General features: G+C 38.7%; 1 protein-coding gene across 1 annotated transcript in view; it reads right to left on the bottom strand.

Moving 5' to 3' along the window:
• TIGAR (TP53 induced glycolysis regulatory phosphatase) overlaps positions 1-17612 on the bottom strand; it is a 123988-nt gene that overhangs the window by 2214 nt on the left and 104162 nt on the right. The window contains exons 3-6 of the mRNA XM_049626651.1: positions 15874-15984; positions 11325-11446; positions 3906-3983; positions 697-807 (exon numbers count right to left, since the gene is read on the bottom strand). Of these exons, the coding sequence (XP_049482608.1) occupies positions 697-807; positions 3906-3983; positions 11325-11446; positions 15874-15984 (422 nt within the window). The remainder of the gene's footprint in view (positions 1-696; positions 808-3905; positions 3984-11324; positions 11447-15873; positions 15985-17612) is intronic.

The raw sequence follows: 17612 nt of genomic DNA, 5'->3' as shown, positions 1-17612 counted from the left end.
CCAGGTATTTCTGGAACTATGGAAGCACATCTAGGGGCAAAGATGAGTAAAATACCATTTCCAATTCTTTCCTTCAGAGAGAGCACTTACAATCTAATTAGGGAAATTTACAAGTAAAAAGAAGCCCATAAAAGAGTGTGCCTAGGAAAGGGCACCTAGAGCCACCACAACAAGGACAAAAGCTCTTCCTGCCTTTACTAAACAGAAAGTCTTTAGGAGAAAATTATGAAAATAAAAAATGGTGGTGGGGGGGTGGGGATCACCAACAATGCAGTTTAAAAGCAGGACACTTCAAAGAAATTCAAACACAGTGATGATGTCACTTAGGGAGCACTGAAGATTTTGAGACCGCAATTACTTTGCCTGCCGCTCTCACTGAACGGCACTGCACTCACCTCCTTCCTGCTAGTACCACTGCGGGAGTTACTGCTTCATATTCAAAGAGTTTTCTTCAAGTATCACCTTAACACACATCCTTTAAATCCATTATTGGCAATGACTGCCAACTTAATAAATAAGAAAGACAGCTTAAAAAGGAAAAATAAACACACCATATAGAATTGGTTTATGAACCAAACAACTTTCAAACCACTCAGCTGAGATTTAGAGACATCTCATTTATAAAACAAACTCAGTATTAGGTACTCTGACCTTGGCAGGTTCATGCACGTGGCAACCTGCCCCAGGGCTACGTACCTGGTCTAATGTCTCTCCTCCAGGTGGTGTGAACACAGGGCATTCTTCCCCAGCTGCTTTGGCCATCGCCCTTAGCTCACTTAGTGCCCTGCCTTCTGCAACCCCGTATTTCTGCAATGGTCCAACAGACAAAAGCGCCTCAAATCAATTTGCAATACAACAAGTAAATACATGTTTATGACAAACTTGGAATAATCATTCTGGCAAGAAGCCTGGCTTCCTTTCACTGACTTCATTCTATCTTTTAAACCAATAATGAGAATATACTCAATAGAGGGCCGTGAACCCTACAAAATACAGCTGACACCTTGAACTAGACACTGTGTCTAGATGCGTTATATGGAACAACACACTCAACTAGACAGTGTGGCTTTATTGGACAAATAGATCTGCACAGATTCCAGGACCAGAGACTAATGTATGCAGCAACCAAGTCAGCCACCTCACATGCCATCTCATCTGGTCCTAATAATAGCACTCTGAGATGGGCATTTTCATCACCATATTTATGAATGGGAGAGCAGAATTTCAGAGAGGTTAAGCAACTAGCCTATATTCCTATATCTAATAATCAGCAAATTTGAAATTCAAACCCCGATCTGTGTGATTTCAAAGGTCATTAACTTTTTAGATTCCTAAAGAATGAGCCATAGCAAAGGACACAGAAGTCACAAACGAAATACAAATGGCCAAGAAACTCCTCAGGAATCCATAATGTGAAAATTAAAATGGTACCTTTCGGAAGCTATTAAATTGGAAGACCAAAGAGACTACCAGTAGCTACTGTTTATGTGAGAAAAACTCTCCCTCATCATTCATGGAAGTACAAACTGGCACAGCTTTTCTGGAAGGAAATTCAGCAGTGTGTGCTATAGGCTTTTCAAAAAGTACACCCTCAACAATTTCGTCTCTAGGAAATCTATTAGGCATGTGTATAAAGAACCAACTACAAAAAGATGTTTATTTTAACATTATTTACATCAGTGGAAAATCGAGTCACAACCTAGGTGTGCACCAGTAGTAGCAGCCAAGCAATATCCATTTACTGGAATAATACAGTCACTAATCAGGTGGTCGTATCCACATGCGTGTTTGGGCACTGATAGACACAGGGAGAAAATCCGGTTAAAAACCAACATATAGAAGGGGTATACTTAGAAAAATACATACACAACCAGACAGACAGACAGACAGACTGACAAACATGAAAAAAGCCAAGAGCACACATACCAAAATGTTCACCATATTTGGCATGGTAGAAATTTTAGCTGTATTTTTTCCCAAACTATTCTTACTTTTAGTTCCCCACAATGACAACAGATTGCTTACAGAATAAAATATTTAAAGATAAATCATTATTTATGGTTTATACTGATGATGCCTCAAAATTCTACCACCACCAGACAGAAGTCCAACAATTAATTAAATGTTATTTATAGGAACATATGCACATTTGTCAGGTGCTCTTCCAATTCTTAACTTCAAATTCTTTTTCTTTAAGTGTATTTATTTATTTTGAGAGAGAGAGAGTACAAGCAGGGGAGTGGCAGAGAGAGAGGGAGAGAGAATCCCAAGCAGGCTCTGCGGGGCTCGAACTCATGAACCATGAGATCATGACCCAAGCCAAAATCAACAGTCAGACGCTTAACTGACTAAGCCACCCAGGTGCCACTCAAGTTCAATTCTTATATCTTTAATTATAACTGGAACAACCTCTTTTATAAAGGAGAACATTAAAAATCATTAGCTCTATGACCATGGACTGGACCTCTGTGTGCCTTGGTTTCTGCAACTGTAAAAATGAGGTTTTAAATCTTAGGGGTATTGTGAAGATTGTCAAACCTGCAGTTCTGAGACCCTTGCCAGAGTGTGGTGGGCACTGTGCAAATGCTCACTAATACTACTAAGGCTGGGCAGTAAGTACAAGGAAGGAGGGGGCAGATGGAGAAAACAGATCATATCCTACACTATGCTGACAGCCAGGCTGGAGCTTGGATGGGCTCCGAAGGTAAAAGAGAAACAGTGAATTGTTTTATACAGGAACACAGCAACCAAGTTTTCCAAAGATTACTCTGGCTGCAGTGTGGAGATTAGATCAGAAAGCGAGAGCAAGGCAGAAGGCAGGAGAACCACTGCTCCAGGTGATCCAGGTGACAGGGGACACTGAATACAGTAGGATGGCAGCAGTGGGTTTGCAGAGGGATGAACGATTCAAGAACTATTACACAGTGGCCAAATTGACAAGATGATGGTAGGATGTGCAAGTGGGAAGCAAGGAAGTCAAGAATGCGTAGTTTGAGTGACTGGGTAAAGCAGGAGCTACGTGGAGAAAAGATGCTGTGCTCCACTGAGCTAGAAGTAGATGTGGGGCACACACACAGACATCAAAAGTAGGCAGTTTGATATGTGAGCTCAGGCAAGAGATCTAAGTATTCCAAATATATATTTGGAAATCAACTGAAATCACAGGAAAGGATGCAGTGATTCAGGGAGAGAGCACACAGAAGAATGGCCCGGACAAGGAGACTGTCTCTCTACTGTGCGATTGCAGGCCTCGTCCAGTGTTCCACTGAACTTGTAATGCTTGTATTAACACTGCAGCACTAGTTCTCAGGCACAGAGTGAGCCTTTCCAAGCAGCACCTCTGCGGGAACTCTGGTATGTATTTTGGACAAAAACAGAGAACACAGGCAAATTATGAAAAACAATTCTCAAAGATGCCCTAGCCATCGACACATCTATCCAGGTACAAAAGAAATCACAGGGCTGACGGGGACATTAGCCAGCTCATGGGCCCATAGTGAAGAGCAAAATTACTGCTCTGGGAGGACAAGCTCAGATCTGAAATTGAGATGTGGCTTTAGCTAAGTCACTATCTCAGCAAGTTTCATTTCTGGTATATAAAATGGACATAAGCCAGTCTATTCAAGCTTAAAATTGGGAAGTAGGATGGGGAGGCCAAGAAGAGAACTTTGCACTTTACCTCACACTCTTCTGTACTAGTTCTTATGAGGAGACCTTGCTTTTATAATTTGGGAATTTAATAATTAAATATGATACTATCAGTGAGAGTCTGTAACAGCCACTGACACATAGCAGGTTCTTAACATGTTAGCTGATTCCACATCCCTATCAGGAATGCGTCTGACAAACTGAGCTGGTTTACTGATGACTTATTGTGAAGAACAATATGTAAGTACGTTACTTACTCTTTCTCGAAGCCTTGAATCATACTTTACTGTCATATCTTTGCAAACTTTGCTCTTCTCCAATATCCCATGCACAGTCTGAAAATGGAAAGACAATGGTTTCTTTTCTCACAAAAAGAGTCATTCTAGCCAAAATGTCAAAATACATCATAGTATATAAAAAAAGAACTAGAAATAATTTTCCTTTGTGAAAGTTGCCTCTCTTCACACAGATCTGGGTATTTCCTTGTGACCGATCTTCTAGTTTGCAGGTCAGCAAATCAGAGCCCAAATCTAGACCACGGCTTGTTGTCATAAATGAGGATTTATTAGAACACAGCTATTTATGTATTGTTTGTGGCTGCTTTCACAGTACAACAGCAGAGTTGAACAGTTGTGACAGAGACCATACAGCCCATAAAACTTAAAAAAACTTACTATTTGGCCCTTTACAGAAAAGGTTCTGGTTCATTAATTCTCCATTCAGGTGTTGCTACATTGCTGTGAAACCCATCTATTGAGTCTTAATTTCAGTTATATTTTCAATTCTAGAATTCACACTTAGCTCTTGTGCATAATTTCCAGTTCTCTGTTGTAATTCCATATGTCATTTTTTAATCTGTGCATTCAATAGTTATTTTAAAGTCCGTGTGTGGTAACCAGCTATCAAATAAATCCTGAGGCTTGTTTCTGTCATCTTTTGTTTGGGCTCATTTTTGTTCATGTTTCCTTCTCTCCTGGTGTGCCTGGTTATTTTTGATTAACAAGAAACACTGTATTTGCAAAACTAGAAATAATTTAAGTCCACAATCTGACTTGTTTTTTAACCCTCTCCCCACAAATTAAACATTATCATCATTATGGTTCTATATTGTCACTATTTGTTTACATTTACCCTTACTTTTACCAATATCTTTGCTCACCCATCTTTTCTGAAACTCAGACTTCCCTTCTGGAATTATTTTCCTTCTTCAATTATCCTTTGAAAGTTCCATTACAGCCTGTTTGTCTGAAATGTGTTCATTTCACCTACACCCTAGAAAATGTTTTCCTGGGTATAAAACTCTAGGTTAGTCTTTATTATCTCTTCAGTGCATTAAAAAAAATTATTACTGATACTGACAAATTTGTTGATAGTCTAATATTGGACATTAGTGGATGACGTTTGTCCTTAATCTTTGGACTTTGCAATTTTGTTATTTAAGTGTAGATATGGGTTTCTTTTTATTTATCTCCACTGGGATTTGTCACACTTTTTAGATCTGATAATGTGTTATCTTTCAAAAGTTCTGTAAAATTATCAACTGTGACTTCTTTGACCCCTTTCTCATTCTAACATCTCCTTCTGAAAGACACCAGACCTCATATCATGTTCTTCATTTCTTTTAAACTCTCAAATGTTTAATCTATTTATCACATTGTGCTACATTTCAGTTATTATTTTACATTTACCTATGAGCTAATGATCATTTCAACTATGTTTAATCTGTAATTTAGTAAATCCACTGATGTTTTCATTTTTGGTTTATCAACTTGTTCTGTGTTTTTAAATCAATTTCATTGAGGTATAATTTACAACAAAAAAACATACCTATTGCTAAGTGTACAGTTCATTGAGTTTCGAAAAATGTATACGACTATCTACATACCACCAAAATCAAGACATGGAAGAATTCTATCACTCTAAAAGATTCCTTTGTGTCCTTTCTAGTCAATCCCTCTCACTCCTGGCCCCTGACAAACATGGACCTGCTCTACATAACTGAAGATTAAATTTATCCTTTCTGGAGTCTCATATAAATGGAACCATACAATATGTACTCTTTGTGCCTGGCTTCTTTTGTTCAGCATGTTTTTGAGACTCCTCCATGTTTTTGAGACTCCTCCACTCCTCCTCACGTTGTTGCTGAGTTATATTCCACAGCATGAATGTATCACAGCTCATTTATCCATTCACCTACTGATGAACACGGGTGATTCTGCTCTTTGAACAGAAGCTGTTCAAATGAACAAAGCTGTTAATTATGTGTACAAGTCTTTGTGTAAACATATGTTATTTCTCTTGGATAAATTCTTAGGACCGAGATTGCTGGATCATATGATTAGTGTATACTAAAGTTTCACTGTTTTCCAAAGTAGTTGTTCCACTTTACATTCTCACGAGCAATGTAGGAGTCCTAGTTGTTCCACATTCTTGTGCATTTTCAAATGTTCATGTAATAGAATCTCACTATGGTTTTAATTTGCATTTCTGTCAAGATCAATTATGCTACACATCTTTCAATCTGCTTATTGACCTTCCATATTCTCTTCTTTGTGAAGTGCCTGGTCAAATTCAAATCTTTTGCTCATTTTAAAGTGTTATTCTAATTACTAAGCTGGAAAAAATTTATAAATATGGCTATATACGTATTTATCTACATAGATAGATTTGTCAGATACATATATATTATATATAAAATAAGATCTGTATCTTGTTTATGCCTTGCACTAAGAACCTTTATAAAGATTTTTCTCTTGTGTTTTCTTATAGAAGATATATAGATTTAGCTTTTAGATTTGTGCTGAGATCAAGTGTAAGTTAATTTTTGTGTGTTATATGCAGTAAAGGTCAAAGTTCATGTTTTTCTATATGGATAGTCCATTGTTTCAGCAGCTTTTATTGAAAAGAATCCCTGTCAAGTGCTGTATTACCTTGGCACCTCTGTCAAAACCCAATTGACAAAAAAAGATTCTGACTTCCAGGGAAGATGATGGAGTAGGAGGACCCTAAATTCACTTCCTCCCAGGAGTACTACTAGATAACATTCACATCAGTATAAATAACCCAGAAAATGACCCAAAGACTGGCAGAACAAATGCCACAAGTAAAGGTAGATAAGAGGCCACAATGAAGAGGGTAGGAAGGGCAAAGACACAATGGGGAATTAAACAGACCCATGGGCCAGCCATGCGCAGGAGGGAGGGAGCGGAAGGACTGGAAAACGAAGAGAAACACACAACAGTAAGCCCATGTGGGGAAGACAAATCCCCATTACATTTGGCTTTGAAAACTAGAGGGGTTGAATTTTCTGAGTTCTTAGAATCAGCCGGACTTAAAACTTGGAATTTTAAAAACCAGGGGGTGTGGCTCTGGGAGAGCCTGGAGGACAGAGGACAAAGAGAGACAGCACAACCAACAGCCCAAGATACAGCATAGAAGCAGCAGTTTGAAAACTGCCTGGGGTATACAGGAGAGAAAGTTATTTACTAATCTCAGAACATGTCCAAAGGCGCAGCAGTCACAGGGACACTCCCCCAGGAAGAAAGAAGCTGGCATGCAACATTTCCCTCCCCTGCCCCACAGAGTACACACATGGCCAGCTGTGAGAACCAGTGTGGCAGACATTCACTATCTAACTTGCTAACACTGCCACCCACCCCCCAGCACCCCCTCAAATTCAGCAGATTTCACCCCCTCAAATACACTCCTGGCCCGAGCCCATCCAGGGCACTGCCACAAGCCTGGCAGTGTGCAAGTAGCTCCTACAGTGGCCAGCACCACTCCAAAGTGACTCTGGCCCTAGGGAGAGGGAAAATACCACCAGCACCACCCCCCCACGCCCCCCCACCCCCCACCAGACTGTGGCCCTAGCAGTGGGCTGGAGGCAGACAACTAGTCTGACCGCAGGTCCTGTCCACCAATAAAAGCTTCTCAGGGGACAACACAGGGAAAGTGCCCTGCAGTTTGGTGCTACCACACCTCTGGAAAATGCCTGGTCTGACTCAACTCAGGCCCAAGGCAGCCCCAAACTGGCCCACTAGCAATAAAGGGACCAAACCCTGCCCACAACAGACAAAGAGAACCTCTGCAGATGACTGGACTGGCTCAACCATAACAGCCAGGTGCACATAGCACACATAGTAGACACCCCTGCAGTGTCAGGTTCTAGCAAACAGGGGACGCTGCACTGCAGGGTTACTACAAGACCTCTTCTTCACAAGGCCACTACCTTCGAGAGCAGGAGACACAGCTGACTTTCCTAATACACAGAAACAGACACGAGTTACACACAAATGAAGAGTCAGAGAAATATGTCCCAAATGAAAGAACAGGACATAATCACAGCAAGAGATAAAAACAAAATGGAGATAAGTAATATGCCTGGTAGAGAATTTAAAATAATGCTCATAAAGATACTCACTGAACTTGAGAAAAGAGTGGAGGACATCAATGAGACCCTTAACACAGAGATAAAAAAGAACCAATCCAAGATGAAGAACACAAGAAATGAAATTTAAAATACACTAGATGGAATAAATAGGCTCGAGGAAGCAGAAGAACGAATCAGTGACCTGAAGACAGAGTAATGGAAAATAATCAACCTGAGTAGGTGAAAGATAAAAAAAATTATGCAAAATGAGAATAGATTTAGGGAACTCAGGGACACCATCAAGCATAATGGTCTCATTAATGGTCATCAAGTATAATGGAGGTCTGACTCCTTTCAGACCTAAAGACACATGCACACTGAAAGTGAGGCAATAGAGAAACATTTATCATGCAAATGCATGTCAAAAGAAAGCTGGGGTTTCAATACTTATATTGGACAAAACAGACTTTGAAACAAAAACTGTAACAAGAGACAAAGAAGGACACTACATAATAAAGGGGATAATCCAACAAGAAGATACAACTATTATAAATATTTATGCACCCAACATGGGAGTAGCCAAATACATAAAGCAGTTTATAACAAACATGAAGTAATCGATAGTAATACAATAATAGTAGGGTACTTCAACACCCCACTTACATCAATGGACAGATCATCTAAAAAAAAAAATTAACAAGGAAACAGTGGCTTTGAATGACACACTGGACCAGGTGGGTGTACCAATACAGAAACAACATTTCATCCTAAAAGAGCAGAATACACATCCTTTTCAAGTGCACATGGAACATTCTCCAGAACAGATCACACATTACATCACTAAACAAGTCTCAAAAATTCAAAAAGATCAAAGTCCTACCAGGCATCTTTTCTGACCACAACAGTATGAAACTAAAAATCAATCACGAGAAAAAATCTGAGAAGAACACAAATATATGGAAGTTGAATTACATGCTATTAAATAATGAATGAGTCAACAACAACAACAAAAAAAATCAAAGAGGAAACTAAAAAATACATGGAGACAAATTAAAATGAAAACACAATGGTCCAACATCTTTGGGATGTAGCAAAAGCTGTTCTAAGAGGGAAGTTTATAGCAATACAAACCTACCTCAAGCAAGAAAAATCTCAAACCACTAAACTTACACCTAAAGGAGCTAGAAAAAGAACCACCAGGAGCTTAAAAACAGCAGAAGGAAGAAAGTTATAATAAAGAGGGGAAATAAATAAAATAGAAACTGAAAAAAAAAGAGAATCAAACAGATCAATAAAACCAAGAGCTGATTCTTTAAAAAAATCAACAAAACTGATAAACCTTTAGCCAAACTCATTTTTAAAAAATAATAATAAAATAAAGAGAGGACTTAATAAGACAAACTGACAAAAAAAAATTGAGAGGAAAAAAAACCAAAACCCACAACAACAAAAACAACCTGGCCATGTAGGTGTGGGTCAATTTTAGACCCCTCAATTGAGACTCCTTTTTTCTTTTTTTTAGTCTTCTTTCTTCCTTAATTTTGGAATGTTCTGTTTCTATAACTTCATGTTCACTGCTCTTCTACAGTGTCTAACCTGCTGATAATCCCCTCCTGTGTAATTTTCATTTCAGAATACTGTTATCTTTGATCTCTAGAAGATGAATTTGATTCTTTTTTATTTCTTCTATTTCTTTCCTCATTATGTTCCTCGAGCACAGATGAGCTTCACTGTTTTTTTTATGTTTATTAATTTATTTTGAGAGAGACACAGAGAGCGTGAACCAGAGACGGCCAGAGAGAGAATTCTAAGCAGGCTCCACACTCAGCATGGAACCCAATCAGGGTTCAATCCCATGACTATGAGATCATGACCTGAGCCAAAGTCAAGAGTCAGATGTTTAACTGACTGAGCCTCCCAGGCACCCCATTAATTAATTAATTAATTGTTTAAGAAAGCTCAATGCCCAACATGGGGCTTGAACTCACAACCTGGAAATCAAGAGTTGCATGCTCTACTGACTGAGCCAGCCAGGCATCCCAGCTTCACTATTAAGGTGTGATCTTTCTGAAGTGTCCACTGTATGCTTGATGTACTTAACAAAGTCTATCCACTTTGGGTGGAAGGAACACAAATGATTCCCAACCTGTGTGAACACTTGAAATTGTCTGGCTTCTGGTTCCCCAGGGATTGTTCTCTCCTGCCCTCATGAGGTTTCACCTACGCATGTGCAGACTGTAATCTACCAAGGATTTAAGGGGCTTCCTATACATACTTCTAGAGTTCTTTCTCTGTGTTGCTCCCTCTTCCAGCACTCTGCCCCACGATCTTTATTTAACCTCCCCAAATTCCAAGCTTTGTCTCCTCAACTCCCTGAGACCACTGGCTCTATCTGGCCTTTCCTGCCAGCATTGGGAAATTACTTCAGGTGGAACACCAGGACAATCCAAGGGTTGATGTTACTTGTCTCACTTCATTTGGGGACCACAGGCCCACACTATCTGAAGTCCAATGTCTATAAACAGTTGTTTCACAAATTTTGCCCTGTTTCTCTAGTTGCTTTTGCAGGAAGACTATATCCTAACTCTGTTATTCCCTCATGGTTGACACAAAGTCCCCTTCCATTGAGTTTTTAGACATTTATTTGGTTCCTTTTTAATTCCCTGGGGTCATTTTTATAGTACTCTGATCCCTAAAGATATTTCAAACGTGTCATTTATTTCTCTACAGTAACATAGTTCTTTTTTAACCATGTCTGGATTCTACTATTTGATGTCTTTGTGAGTTAAATTCTCCCACCTGGTGTTCCTGCTGGCTCTCTCATAAACCTTCTTTGTCTTTTTAAAGATATTTCGTTAGGTATTTTTCCCACGCTACTCTAATTTAAAAATTACCAAGGGACACCTGGGTGCTCAGTCGGTTAAGCATCCAACTTCAGCTGAGGTCATGATCTCACAGTTCGTGAGCTCGAGCCCTGTATCAGGCTCTATGCTGACAGCTCAGGGCCTGGAGCCTGCTTTAGATTCTGTGTCTCCCCCTCTCTCTTCCCCTCCCCCACTCAGGCTCTGTCTCTCTCTCTCTCTCAAAAGTAAATAAAAACATTAAAAAAAATAAAAATAAAATTACTAAATCAAAATAAAGTACAAAAGTAAAATGAAAAGAAACAAGTTCTGTTGGTGGGGGAAGGAGAGGATTGGGGGTATTATCTGCATGTGATTTAATTTCCTACGATTCTGGTAGCAGTTTTCAAGGTTATGACTGTTGATACTCTTGACTCATCAGTCTAAACCTTGACTGTAGAACTTACCTGCCTTGTCCTTGTGAGGTCACTGGAGAAAACATGAGTAAATTTCACATTATTAAGAAATATGCCAGCAGCAGCTGCTTGTTTAAATCCAGTTTCTGAAAGAGGCTCATCTACTCCTTGTCCTGTAATAGTAAGAGAAGGAACAATAACATTCAAATACATATACATAAGGGATGCAAATAAAATCACATGTAAGAGAATATAATTTATCTACACTTTATTTAAAATATTTCTTTGGAGGGGCAAGTGCATGGCTCAGTCAGTCAGGCCTCAGACACTTGATTTTGGTTCCGGTCATGATCTCATGGTTCGTGACACTGAGCCCTGCGCTGAGATTCTCTCTCTCCCTTTCTCTCTGCCCCTCCCCTGCTTGCACTTGCTCTCTCCCTCTCAAAATAAATAAATAAACATTAAAAAAATATATTTCCTTGGTTATTTTTCTACATAATTTTTTTTTAATTTTTTTTTTTTTTTAACGTTTATTTATTTTTGAGACAGAGAGAGACAGAGCATGAACAGGGGAGGGGCAGAGAGAGAGGGAGACACAGAATCTGAAACAGGCTCCAGGCTCTGAGCTGTCAGCACAGAGCCCGACGCGGGGCTCGAACTCACAGACCATGAGATCGTGACCTGAGCCGAAGTCGGACGCTCAACCGACCAAGCCACCCAGGCGCCCCTCTACATAACTTTTCAGAGAACTGGAAACAAGTAAATTTAAGCTATAATCCTATAAAGACTCAGGTATTCAAATGTTTCCCAAAACAATGTCTGCCTAATGGGAATAAGATGATGAGAATTCAGTTGTCTCCAGCTCTCCCCTCTCTTGTGTGTGTCTGCCCACCCCTTCGTTACCTGTATCTTATTAATGCTGGCTCTAATCTTATGTTCTCCATGCAGGTGCTTCATTTGAATGGTAGGATCATAACCTAAAAAGTTTCCTTTCTTAATCTCCATTGCCCAAATGTCCAATATTGTATTATTCCCTCTCTTCCTTCTTCCCTTCCCCCTTCCTTCCTTCTCCTTTAAAAAAAAGGTTGGAACCTCCATTTCCAGGAGAAAGGCTGATTAAACACTCTGAAGGGTCCTCCCATAACAAAAGAACCAAATAGGTGCGCTGTGTGTGTGTGTGTGTGTGTGCACACGCGCGTGTGCGCGCGCCCCGCTCTCAGGGTATAAGGAAACTCTCCAAGAGGAGATGCAAAGCAACCAAAATACTCTGAGTTGAAAGTTAATATAAACATTAGAAAACAGAGATGACTTGGTAATCAGCACAAGCAAGGGAGTGTTTGGGGGAGGGAGACTGCTACATGGAACAGCGAGGTAGGAGAACTGAAACTCCACATTCCTGGATGCCAGAGATCCTATAAGGAAGCTAGTATAGTTTCAGGTCCGTAGTTAAAATCAAATGCAAATTCTCTTCAGAGCAAATCTGATTTAACAAAGGCTAAGAAGTTTTCTACTAATTTATACTTAATAATAATTCAGCCAATGGAGGCGCCTGGGTTAAGCATCTGACTTTGGCTCAAGTCATGATCTCCAGGTCCATGAGTTCAAGTCTCTCATTGGGCTCTGTGCTGACAGTTCTCAGCGTGAATCCTGCTTCGGATTCTGTGTCCCCCCTCTCTCTCTGCCCCTCCCCCACTCGTGATCTGTCTCTCTCAAAAATAAATAAATAAATGTTAAAAAAAAATTTAACAATTCAGCCAATGACTTAACATACAAGAAAACAATCCTCCATGAACAAAAGTCACCAGAAACAACAAATAACAGATTCAGAATAATTAATACTTTAGACATTGAAATCAGCATATAAAGACTATAAACTGTGACTAAAACATAAAGACAGAGTAACAAAAATAAGCAAGTAACAAGAAGCCATCCAAAACAACCAGACCGCTTTCTAAAAGAATCAGACAGATCTTCCAATAACGAAAAATAGAATTGCTGAGGAGGGAAACAATCCTTCAGTGGATGAAAGGAGATTCAGTAACAGAAAGGCTTAATGAACTCAAAGACAGGGCTCAGGTTTTTACCCCAGATGCAGCACAGATAAAGGAGATGAAACACATCTCAGATATATTAGAGACACGAAGGAGAGAATGATATTCCTTAACATATTTCTGACTGGAACTCCAGAAAGAAGAAAATGAAGGAGAAAAAATATGAAGAGATAATGGCTGAGAATTTTCCAGAAATGAGAGAAGATATAAATCTACAGATGAAGAAAACACCAAGCAGGATAAATTAAAAGGGGAAAAAAAAAAAAAAAATCCCCTCTAGGTATAAGAAACTGCAGAATACCAAAATCAAATAAAAGATTTTAAAAGCAGTTACAGAGAGAGACAGATTGCCTACCATGGAACATGATTTGGCTGAGAGAAGACTTCTTAACAGGAGCAATGGAAGCCAAAAAAAAAAAAAAAAAACCAGCACACTAATATCTCCCAAGTGCTAGGAGTTCTGTCAGTCTAAATTGTCTAGGCTAAAAAAGGTTGAACAGAATTAAAATAAAATTGTCTGGAATGGAAACAATTAAAACTCTCTTTACCACCAACCAATCTGCACCATGGGACCTTTTAAAGAAGATACTTCAGGAATGCAGGTCTGAGATGCAAAAGAAACTATGAGGAGAGAAACTGGTAAATATATATGTAAATCTAAACAAACATTATCTAAATAACAAATTAAATAATACCTATGTCATGTGGTTAAAAAAGGATAGGACTAAGATACTAAGCGATAATCATACAAGTTCTTTGTATTTGGGAGGGAAAAGAGGTATAGATATTATACTTCATTACGTATGAATGGTAAAAATTTAAAGGTAACCATTGAAAGAATAGGTGGGGGTTGAGAGAGGGGAAGGAGGAAGAGGAAGAGGAAAATCAACTATGTAGTTAGTATCTATGAAGTAACACTTAAGGCAGCACAGAAAGGTTAAAAGGAAAGCAATGGAAAAATATATACCAGGCAAATTCCAACCCCCAAACAGCTGGAGAAGCTATATTACACTCAGAAATGCAGGACTTTATGACAAAACGATTGTGAGGATTACTATAAATAATCAATGATCTAATTCACTGGAAGATAGAATGATTTTTAAACCTGTATGTACCTAATAAAATAGTCTGTAACTATACAGGAGCAGAACACATAAAGCACAAATTGATAGAATTTCTGGTATTAAAGGATAAATTGGCCATCACAGTGGGATATTCCACATCTCAACCATAAATTCATATTTAGGTCATGCAGGCAAATCTGTAAATTGACAAAATTAGCAAAGCACACAAGATTTAAACAATAAAACAGAGGTTGCTTATTTGACACCTAACTCCAAACCCAACAATTAGAAAATACAGATTTTTGTCAAGCATAGAATGGTAGATTTATAAACACTGACCATGTTAACTGATTTCAAAGAGATATCAATAAACCATCTTGTCAGAAAGAATACAAAATATAATTGGAAGTCAACCAAAAAAGATGAACCAAAAAAAAAAGCTTAGCCATTTGGAAATTTAAAAGATAGTTCTAAATAATTCATGGGTCACCGAAGACAATTTAAGACACCTGGTGCCGATACTTACAAAATTACTACATTATCAAAACTGTAGGTATGCAACAAAAATGGTACTTGGAAATACATGTCTTGAATGCTGTAACTTAAAGAACTAAGCATTTAACTGACAAAGTTAGGAAAAGAACACAAATGTGGAAACAGGTGTGACCACAAACACTTTTATTCCGGCTCCACTGTCAGCGTGGAATGAAATGAGACAAGTACTAAAGAACCAGGTGTTAAATCCAAAGGCTAATTTGGGTGGGGCACGTGTCACCAGAAAACAAAGGTTCATTTAATTATCAGACTAATTTTCAGAAGCGGGAGTCAGGCACACTGGGTATGAAAATCAGTTTCTGCAAACTCCAGATGTCCCTAACCAAAAAAATAAAATGAAATGCTTTTGTAATCACCGCACAGAAATAGTATGTCTGACTGAGAGTTCACCCAAGATATACACGCTAGACTTGCTGGATCACAGGGAGATTAAGATCTGAACCCAAATTAGCAGAACAAGGGAGGAAGAATCTGTTCAGAATAAAGCAACAATCCTGTATGAGAACAGGAATTCGCTTTTTAAACCTCTTCTTTGTTACTACTAAAAATAATATAACCACCTTAGCAGAAAAATACCATTAACTAACTAGCCAGCAAACTTCATGTTTCCAAATATGAAATCATTTGAAATCACAGCAGTTACATTTTAAGACCACTAGACCCAACATAACTCTTTAATCAGCTGACTGGGCCACTATGAAGCTACCCATAAGCAACCTGGAATCCTGTTCTTTACATCCAGTTCCCTTAAGAAACTTATTCCTCCTAGTTACCATCTGCTCTGATCGTATTTCTGTAACCATGATGCTTTAATTCTTTAATACTGCTCACAATACAGAGCTGTCCCCAGGCACCCCTCCCCCACCAACTCTGATTTGCTTACATATCACATTAACACTAGAGGAGACAGCTAAAATAAAGTATACTAACCTTGAATTATTTTCTCCTTGTTAAATCTTGTTTCTCCACTAAAATAGAGAGAGGGGGAAAAAACCTTTATTACCAAATAGGTTATTTTTGAAATCAGAAAAAAAAAAAAAAATCATCAATGAAAGGTAATGATATTCACAAAGGGAGCATATGAACCTTGTAGCATACTTCACAATCTAACCTATAAACATAAAATTTGTTCTAAATTGATATTTACAAGCATCTACTCTAATGTACTTAGTTGATTTGGGCTCAGAATTTCATACTGACCCAAATTAAAATGTATAAATCATGAATCAATCATAATTGTAAGTAGAATATTCTATCAATATGTATATATAATTTTCATTAAATAATCTTGTTAAAATAAATGTTAACTAAAACTCCTTTCACAAGCAGCAGGAGGAAACCATGAGAGTTGGTTTATTGCTGGATTGAAGGAGCAAGTGCGAGGGAACCCGAATGTGGTGGGAAAGAAGTGGACAACCTTTCAGATGCCCTGGCTTCTTCTGGTTCCTACATCTCCACCTGTTCCTTTTTGTAATGCTGACAACTATCTCGGAGAGGACACTAAAAACTGAGGTTGGGGTACTATGCTTTTAAGAATTAAAAAACCAAACCAATTTCAAAGCAACTGTTAAGAGTGAAGGACTGGAAACTTTGTCATAAAATAACCATCAACTGAGACTGGAGGGAACACAAAGTGGAAGGGGACGGGGATGTGCTATCTGGACGAGACCGGACAACAGTAAAAGCAATCAAATACCTGAAAAGCTATCAAGAACTGAGTTCAAAATTCTTTGAGCTCTTTTTATGTGCTAAGTACAGTGCTAGGCACTGGAAAACAGAGATGGGAAGGACTGGTGGCTGCCCCGGGGGAAAAAGGAGTTGACTTGTTCTGTGTAGACACTGAACACAGAACTGGAAGGGTGGGTAAAAATAGTAAATAGGTTTCTTTGGATCAAGTTGTTTCCTCATTTGGTACCAAATGTCTACAGCTCACATTGATATATTTCTATGTCAAGGGGAGATGAAAACCCTTCGAAGTAAATTTCATTGCCATATAGCAGCCTGAAGAACAAAAACTGCTTTGGCTATATACTTAGGAACTTGGTTAAGCTTGAGTGCCTCTGTTCTTTGTCTGTAAAATGGGGATGATAACAGCCCCCATTTCACAGGGCTCTTGGGGTAACTGAATGAATATAGATAAAGTGTTTAAACACTGTTCAGCTTTTAGTAAGCACTCAATAGTTCTGTTTATAGGTCATTTTTGGACAGAGCTATACAGAAATCAAAGATTCAACTTAATGCATTTAAAATCTTGTAAAAATCGTGAAATAAACAATGTAAACAAATAATATACCATAAAGTCAACACCCTGGTGACCCCACCCAAGTTAACAGATCACCACTGCCAGCCTCCTAGAGTGGGTCTCTTTCCAACCACAATGTCCTCCCACCCCCAGTGGATCCACTACCTGGCATTTATTTAGATGCTCATTTGCTTTGCCTTTCTTCATAGCTTTCCCATGCAAGTACAGCATAGGATTAGCCTGCCTGTTGTTGAACTTTATAATGAGTTGCTTCTTGCTGTATGCAGTCCTGTGTTGCTACCATTCCTCAACATTGTTTGGGAGATACACCACTGTTGTGACCAGTGGCATACTCTTACACTCTCATTACTGTGTAATACTCAAGAATTTCCCAGTGTTATTTATATTGTTGATATATTTACATTGT

Source organism: Panthera uncia, chromosome B4, assembly GCF_023721935.1.
Source record: "Panthera uncia isolate 11264 chromosome B4, Puncia_PCG_1.0, whole genome shotgun sequence".
Classification (NCBI taxonomy): Eukaryota; Metazoa; Chordata; class Mammalia; order Carnivora; family Felidae; genus Panthera; species Panthera uncia.
Note: the sequence above shows the minus strand (reverse complement) of the source record. Positions and strands in the feature narration are given on the sequence as shown.